At 41.4% G+C, this 9,248-nt stretch overlaps 1 protein-coding gene across 1 annotated transcript in view; it reads left to right on the top strand.

The window, feature by feature from the left end:
- Window positions 1–5,972, top strand: part of ntn1b (netrin 1b) — a 47,592-nt gene extending 41,620 nt beyond the window's left edge. Inside the window, exon 7 of the mRNA XM_006797897.3 lies at window positions 3,255–5,972. Coding sequence (XP_006797960.1) covers window positions 3,255–3,574 — 320 coding nt within the window. The 3' untranslated portion in view covers window positions 3,575–5,972. The remainder of the gene's footprint in view (window positions 1–3,254) is intronic.
- Window positions 5,973–9,248: the final 3,276 nt, after the last annotated feature.

Consider the following 9,248-nt stretch of genomic DNA (forward strand, 5'->3'; position numbering starts at 1 on the left):
CTTCGGAGAGGGGGGGGGCACCCCCATATGTGAGTGGCGATGCAGGCCCCCCGGGGGTCACGGGAAGGGGCCCTCTGTTTAAACACAGTTGTGCACTCCGCCGGCACAGAGCATTCCTCGGGGCGCAAACAGGTGGTAAATTAACCAGACGGTGACGGATTGCCACCCCGGAGAAAAAGAAATATGTTTTGTTTATTCAATTTTTGTTTTTCATCATTGCCGTAGCTACGGAGACGGAGGACATAAAGGGATTATATTCTCGCCTGACACCCTCCTCTGCACACACATACCCTCCCTTCTCCCTGCCACAGGGAGGACAATGAATCAAAGGGCCGCGTGTTTACCGACGCTCCGGGATGGTGCTCAAAGGCAGGGCCTCCCAGCCTAGCTGGCCACCTCTCTTCGCTCACCCGAGGGTAACAGGTCCCTGATCATTCACTCAGCTGATAACCAGAGGGGACAGGGGCCTCTGCACGGTAATTAAGCGAGCTCTAATTTCATTAGCCCTTGCCTGTTGGTGGCACGCAGTGTCAAGTCGCAGCACACCCAAAGAAGATAAACCCAGTGGGAAGTTTGGCTGTGAGAGGATGGCTCGGTTGGCAGCCATTGTGCGAGTTGCAGGATCATCTCACACTTCCTCTCACAGTCTGCCTCACCAAACAGTGTGCGCTATTTTGTAATAGATTGCTTGACCCCGTGCTCCCGTTCCCTCTGTGCTGTCTATTTAGCTCAAACCAAGTGGCAGAAGGTGTGTGTGGATTTGTGTGTGTTTGAATACGTCGCAAAGACTGAAAACATACTTGAGAGAGAAAGAGAGAGAGGCAGACCCTGACAGAGAGACTGCGCCTGACAGAGTCTCCTCCAATGAGTCGAGCACAGCAGCTCTGGGGAGGAGAGCGCTATCTCCACTGGATTCTCACGCTGCGAAGTTGGATGGGGCTCTGGGAGCAGAACCCGGACAGCTCATGAGGTCGGAAACACATCCCGATTCTGCTGGAACTTTTTCTGTGGCTGCGAAGACAAATAGTGGCCCCTCCTTTCCTCCCCCTCCTCCTCCTCACACACCCTTTATGTGTCTGGATGAAGGAGAGGGCTGCGATGAATGGCGGGGCTGTGAGAGCTCCCTCTACTCAGCCCAACAAACCTTCTTTCTTCTGAAATTGTGTGCAATTTGCTCACACTATGCATCGACACACATACTTAAACACCCCACTCCTTCAGTTCTCTGCATTCTTGGCAGCGATATAAGACGGGCGATGAACACGGAAAGTGATCGTGTTAAGCCAGAAAGGCGACTATAAGGCCAAGCTGCTCTAAAAACAGAGAAAGTAAACCCTATTTTGTTATTATTATAAAACTGCAGAGGTAACGCATTAGCTGACACAGCGTTAAATTGGGTATACAAATGAGCATTATATGCAATCTAATGAAGTCTTGTCCAGATTAGATTGTGTTTAGGTGCTAAAAAGCGTCCTTACTGGCACGGGAGAAGCTTGCACGGACATCGACCAAGAGGACAAGTGTACAAACTTTCCATAGATCTCAGTAGCACTCTATAGTTAGTCATTTCTAAATCCAAGCTCCATCATTGTGATGCCAATTTAGAGATTCCAATTCATGGTTTGCTGTTTTATAATACAATTGATGTATGAAAAGCAGAATATAATTGCTTGATGAACCATTAGACCCGCGGGCCTCTCTTTGAGAATCTGGAGCTTAGATGACTATGCATACCAAGCTAACCCTCCCTCCCAGGAAGAGTTCTTTACTTGAAGGAATTAGCTCCGGCGACTTTGCTGTTTGGCCCTTGCTGCTATCTTAGTGATGCAGTTATTACCTGCTTGGTTTGATGGGGAATCTACACAAGAAAGCGTCAGCGAGTGGCGCTCGAGTCACATCCTGGTATGAACATATCACTTGCAAGTAATGCACCAATAGTTACCAGGTTTGGCCTGATTTAGCCTGAGGACGTCCGTGTTTAGATGTTCAGATCTAACACCTGAAAGACCAAGCATTCGTTTCAGAAGTTATATTAGTAGCAGATGTGGTGTTTTCCTATAAAACTTCTTTTTTGGCCAGTTATGTTTTGAAAAGAGAAATAGAGAACCCTATATCCTATTTCTTCTCTCTTTAACCCAGCCTGGCCACCTAAAAGTAAAATGCCTCCGTGCCCTTTATGCCGATGCATGCTTTCAGATGTTCTACATCAGAAAGTGTAGTGCAAAGGGAGTCAGGGAGTGCTGTGGAAACTGTTGCTGTAATAGGGAGTGTGCTCAGGGGCACGAAAAGGAAAGGTCCTAGGTCAGAGATGAAGGGAGGGGCCCGTGATATGCTGCAGATTACTGGGTTCAAACAGACATTTGTATTCACCCTTTCATGCAATGATATATAAACGCTGTTGAAATAGAAGGTGCTTGTCAATCATTCCTACTATTTTTCCACTTCACCAATTCATCTCAAGGCAAATGTGGTCATTTAAAATAATTTTGAAGGGGTCTATTTGCTGTAGTGTATACTTATAGAAGTCGATTTGATATATAATTATATAATTATAATTATATTATACAAGTTGACACTGTTACAATATGTTTTTCTGTCACTGGTATCCAGGGTTGTTTCCAGGACTTTTGAAATGGGGAGTGACTGAGAATGCACCAGAGGGGCCACAGGAAATCAGACTATTTAGTCAGAAATATTGAATGTACTTCAACGTGGAAAACAAGTCACAATTTTCAAGTTATGCAGCCGTGCATCCTATTGCATATTTGTTATCAGGAAAGCAGACCTGCTTAACAATTTGAAAATAGCCTTGTTGATGGATACTTTATTGAAAAGTAGAAAAGAAGTATAAGATACAATCCTTTTTAAGTGCCCCAATAGTTCACTGTATACTAGTATATTGAAATATACTTAAAGTACCTTAAATGTACTCATGTAACATGACACTTTTTACAGTCTTCTTCAGGATATTATTGGGCTGCAATTATTGCGTATACATCTTTAATGTTTAATTGGTGTTGGGGATTATATGTTCAGTTAAATGGTCCACCCCATACCTCGGCTGTAGACACACCCCTGCTGGTTTGCATTGAATTTGGTAAAAAAAATTGACATTTACCTGTAATTTTAGCCAGATATTTAGATTTTAACCAGTACAAGGGGTGCTGATATCCATACTATATTACTATATTACTATGTGACTTGAATCACTTTTTCTTGTGGGTGACTTAACCTGTGCTTTTCTCTTAAACCAGCTGTTCAAGTGCACGTTCTTAAGGGTGACAAGGCGGGCGAGTGGTGGAAGTTCACGGTCAACATCATTTCTATCTACAAACAAGGTGAGCACCGCATCCGTCGTGGAGACCAGCTGCTGTGGGTGCGCGCCAAGGACGTGGCCTGCAAATGTCCCAAGATTAAGCCGGGAAGGAAGTACCTGCTCCTGGGTACAGACGACGACTCCCCTGGGCAGAGCGGCGTAGTTGCCGACAAGGGAAGCCTCCTCATCCCTTGGAAGGACCTGTGGGGCCGCAGGCTGAGGAAGTTCCAACAGCGCGACAAGAGGGGGAAGTGCTAAAAGTATCTGCAGAGGAGAGGGAAAAAAAGAGTCAGAGGCAGAATTAGGCCTCTGATGGGATGAAATCAAGGACGAGGGATAAGGATGGATGAAAAAAAAACTGGAAGAATTAAAAATAGAGAGACAGGTAATACGTAGGAGAAATGTGGAAATGACTGAGTGCTGCTGCTCTGAGCTGGAGCGAAGAGTTTAGTGTTTTCTTCTTTAGGAACAGTTGTGAAGGAGCTCATTCAACAGTCTGTCTTTCAGCAGTTGTTTTGTTGTATTATTGCAGAGTTTGCACCTAGTGTTACAGATATGTCTCACCCTGATCATTTTACCCACAATGCATTTTTATTAAAGCCCCTTGCTCGGTTTTTAAAGATCTTCTCTGTCACCCTGTTTGTGTCTTCAGAGGATCTTTTTCCACTGTGCTGTAAAAATCATTGTCTAGTTCAATGAAGACTTATAGCACGGCTGTAATTTCTCTCCACAACCTGCCAAACGTTAGCAAAAAATTTTCAGATACAAGTGAAAAAATGGTAATTGTTGTCTTATAGTGCCATTCTTGCTCATAGGCGAGTGTTACCTCAGTAAAACAAGAAAAAAAATGCCATTTTTCTGTACAATGATCTCACTACAAGCAAGCCTTTGCTCAGCGCTTATTGATATATCAACAGTATGTTGTGGTTGTGACCTCTGCAATGTAAAGTAACCATATTTGGATACATAGACATTATTTTTAGTAGACGATGCCGTAGCATCAAGTAGGCGTAGAGTAGATTTGTCAACCATGCACTTATTTTTACTAGTCAGACGTTTAAGAACATATAAAATATGTTCCAACATTTTTAGAGTGCTGTCCAAAAAAGGGAAATAAACAAGCCTTTACCATTTAATAGAATGTATAGGTAGTAGAAACCCCGCTTGCCTCACTCATGACTCCATAGGCTGATGTTTCTGGTGGACTGTAACAACCCTGTATAAATCACAACTACAGTGGAGTCAGAATGTAGTTTTTTTTTCTTTAATAAAGGACTAATTGTAAGTTGGACTTCCCAAGCATTTCCCAGTGGGAGAACTGATGAAGTGAACTATTTCACCTCATTAAAAAAAAGGGGGAGAGAGAGAGAGAGAGAATATCGACCTATCAAGCAAACCTCATACCACTGACAAACTGCATGCTCACTATTTACTGTAGCTGACTGGCTAATGATGATTGTGAATTATGTACACATTTACTTTGTACACAATATTCAATGTTGTGGGAAAATAACCTGTGGAGTGATAAAAAAAAAATATCACAGATGTTTATTTAGCACACTGTGTAAAATATTCTTCACCTCAAAACGACTTTCTGAGGACTGAATTTCATCGTTAAGACTTGGTACTGGACAAAAAGGCATGACCGATTGTCTACATGTTATATAGCTGTATAGTATTACTTTTTTGTTGTTGTTAAAACATTAACTAGATCTATCCATGTGAAATTAACCAGAGGTTGTTTTTTTTAAATACTAGAGGCTTAATAAAAGAAAAAGACAAACAAATGAATGTCAGACAAATTTCTCATGTTGTGCACCCAGGGGATCACACATACTCTCCCTCACACACAATCACACACACACACACACATACACTGAGAGAAACTTGGACTGAATTTACACACACACACGCGCGCGCACACAAGCAACACCCAAATACACACATGTACACTTTGACGTAAATACACGGGTACACCTCAGTACTCTGTGCATCATACTGTATGTATTTGTTGATTACAACGTTTTTACAAAGTCTTCGCTCACTCAGCTGTACCGACATTTTTCAACCTGCAGGCATCTGCAGAATGGTACGGCCCGCCAGACTTTTGTTCTCCATGGATATTATATCAGAATAATTATCTGCTCATGTTAATACATTGGCTTGTAAATGTTGTTTAGCAGTGTCCATTGCAAATGGTTGTGTAATGTCTTGTAATACTAATATATTATGTTTATCGAAAATGAATATATTTAATGACACATGACAAAAAAAAAAAGTGGCTTTTGTGGTGTTTTGCTGTCGATCTTTTATTTTTTACTTTTACATTGGATTTTAGATGGCTGTAATGACAATGATTGATGCGTGTTTGGCTATTGAACAGCTTAGCAGACCTGAAATTTAATTTGAAATAAAGCTGTGCAAAAAAAAAGAAAAGAAAATGAAAAGAAAGAAAAAACAAACAAATGAGGATCTGTTGCTGAAATTGCATGTTCCTCTAATGATCAAAAAGCTTCTTTTGCTATCACGACACAACGCGCACAGTTTCTACTATTTGCTTCAAGTTTCAGCTGCAACTGGAAACCACTTTGTAACATGAATATTGGATTGCAAGACATAAGAAGCAAAGATCAAACACAATAAAATGTTCCTGAAAGTCCTATTCTTTATACTTTGCTTCCAAAGAGCCTGACTTACTTGTAATTTTCTAAAGTGGTCTTAACTAGAAGTTTTCTTGACTTTCTGAAGGTCTTTCAAAGTTTATCTTTACCTAACCATTTGAAGACAAACTGGCCTTTTTAATTTATTTATTAATTTTTGTCGTTAAGCCACTTAACACTGACCTGTGGATCATTGTAGCGTAAAAATGACGGGATCTAATTCAAGGAATGAACCAGTGTCGTGTCTGCTGTGTTTTCATGAATGTGTGGAGATGCTTCCAAACAAAAAACAAAAAAACACCCATTTCCCATTTTCCTAGCAAAATATAGATAAATGAAGGGGTGGCTCAAGACTTTTGCACAGTATTGTATAGGAACTGTGTATAAGATGCATGAAGGTGTTTCTTTTTGGTGCCATTACACTTACACTGTAGGGACAAACGTATTAGGCTACATATCTTAAATTTATCATTTATATGTTTTCAGTCCTATGTCCCCAGGTGTATAAAATTAAGCACCTCTGCTTAAGTTCTATTATTGCAAAGAATAAACTGTATAAAACATGGACATAGCTTCTGGTTCAGATAAATGAAACCGGCCTGGAAGTGCCACAAACCAGGCTACCAGATAGCAGCTGTGGTTGCAAAAAGTCTTCCAGTCCTATAGCAGTTTTCTGTTCCGTTATAACATGTTTGATTATGTGTGGTATCAAACTGAACGGCAAACGAGTTGGTAATCACAAATAATTTGCAGTTTCCAGACTCACACATCCGGGGTTTTGTTGCAGTTATGATGGAGGAAACTCTCATGTCGAGGGTTCAAAATGCAACTTAAGAAAAGCAGTGGGTGATGTCATTGCAGCTAAGTGCATCTTTTATACTGTCTCTGTTGCAAAGCATTTAGGACCCATAGCAACTCAGCCACAAAGTGTAACATTACAGAAGCATTTAGTGCGTAAAACTTTCCAAATCTTTAACATCATTAACATCAGTACAAAAACTGTGTGCCAAGAGCTTCATGCATGGATTTCCATGGCTGAGCAACTCATGTGGGTGTAAAGTGTAGGTGGCAGTACTTTTGTCCATATTGTGTACAAATTACTATCATATTTTCTCTGCTACAAAGCAACTGAGTGGAGCCAAGGAGCATTTCTATGCTGTACAGAAAAGTAAACACTTACAAAATATAGTGTCTCGTTTTTGTTGAAGTATATTCCTGTTGTCAAAGATTACATTACATTTACATAATTAAAGTATCTGAAAAACGATCGCGTTGCTACGTTGTTTTAAATCTACAGGATTTGGTTCGTTTTTCCGAAGACGTGACTTCTTTAAACTGAGGTGTCAGTGTGACAGAAAAATGTGAAGCCAATAGTAAAGCATTAGCAGCAAATAAATGAAAACATCGGCCGCTGCCAAAGAACTTGAACCGTGTCCTGCAGCGCAGATCATTTGTGTTGGATCCCGTGCCTCGATAGACTTCACAGACAATAACGACTGGCTGTAAGATTCTGCAGGCAAATTACTAAAAAAGGGTGATATCACCAACGTGTCTAATCCAAACCGCAGATGTTATTGTTGTAGCTGGGAGGTTTTGGATTCGGTGGAAACCCTTAACTTATTCCTATGGGAGCTTTTTTTACACAAAAGCACGCTATTCTGAACCTGGTCCAAATGAGAGTCCATCTGTCTTGGCTCATGGAGGGGTATTGATATACTGTTCCTCCAATGCCCAGTGCAAAACACTCCGAAGGGGCCAACCAATTATACAACGAGTGCTGAAAGCTTAAGCTGTGTTCTCCATTAATATAAGGCCACCAGGATCACTAGAAACAGAATCACTCCAACGGCAAAAAGAGGAGAGAAGAGCAAGATATGAGGAGCTCAGTGGATAAATGCATCGTCAAAGTCTATTAGGTTTTGTTGTTAAAGGTATGCTTCAAGCTCCCAGACTGCTCTGTTAGCGAGGTCATAAAGGCCTGAAAACACCAACAATCTCACTTCAGCTTATGAAGTCCGAGCGTTGCACAAGAGAGAGACCGCTGGACTGTAGTTTTTCTCATGATTTGGGTGGGATGGGAGAGCTGAAAAGAGATCTGGGCGTGTGTGAACTTCCCTCTCAGTATGCACAAAGATGAGGCTGGAACAACAAACACACAGACACAATATGACGATAGTTTTGTGCGTGGAAGTTACCCAAAGTCGACCTAACGGCGGGGTCGGGTTTTTCACAGCAGCAGCAACTTGGAACTTTCCACACAGACGAATCCCTCAGCCATTGTCCTCCTCGGAAAACAAAGCCAAGCAGGGTGTTTCTGATAGCGCGACAGGCTTAGGTTGTAGCTTTGGTGGCAGGGTGGCCCGCTGGCCTTCGGTTATGTGCTGTGCAGGAAATGGAAACAGCAAGTGGCTAAAAAGTCCCACGACGAGCAGTATATCCTATATGTCTGCTGATGACAACAGGATGGAAAAGACCCTGATTTCTTTATCAGACCGAGCCCATAAAAACAACCAGACGGTTTGAATTTATTGCCTTTTCCGTATTGTTCCTTGCCCCCTTGTTTTTCCCCGAAAGGTAACCAGCTGCCATTATGAGACCACTGTGGCTGTCTGCAATGTTGAAACAACATCACATCAGGGGCTATGTAACTTCCACATATTTTAAAAGTCTACAGAGACACAGCGTGCTCCAAGGTCCTTAAACCCAAGTGGCCTCAAAGTAGTCCAACACTTTGGGGGGGGGAAAAGTAAAAGGAAAGGTCCTGCTAACTGGTTGTGCAAGAGCCCACACTATGAAGTTTGTATGAGCTTTTTCAGCACGAGTTTGGAATAAATCCATACACTGAGAAATCGATGAAACACCCAAAAGCTCTTAAAAATTCATTCTGATAAAATGACCACAATATTGGAGCAGGAAGCACCTTGTTGCCGTGCATAGACCCTCACCAACACGTTTAACTCAGCAGTCAATAGAAAATGAAAAAAAAGAAACCCTTCTAATAACTGTAATAACATTGTTATTACAATGTAATTACAGTGTATTTCCAAGTCATCCTTCAGCTTCATTGTTAATATTTTGTTTTTACTGTTTTTGTTCTTTTTAAATGCACTTTAAGAAGTTTGTAGCAAAAACAAGCACAGAGCACAGTTGTTGTGAAAGGCTACGTGAAAAAGTAGGAGTAAAAATGTTTTTGATAACACGTTTATTTTTTTCCCTCTCCCAGATTTTTAAGAACACATTCATGAAAATTGCTCATGTATTCAAGTTGTTAT

This window comes from Neolamprologus brichardi, chromosome 4, assembly GCF_056152115.1.
Source record: "Neolamprologus brichardi isolate AB-2024 chromosome 4, ASM5615211v1, whole genome shotgun sequence".
NCBI classification, from domain to species: Eukaryota; Metazoa; Chordata; class Actinopteri; order Cichliformes; family Cichlidae; genus Neolamprologus; species Neolamprologus brichardi.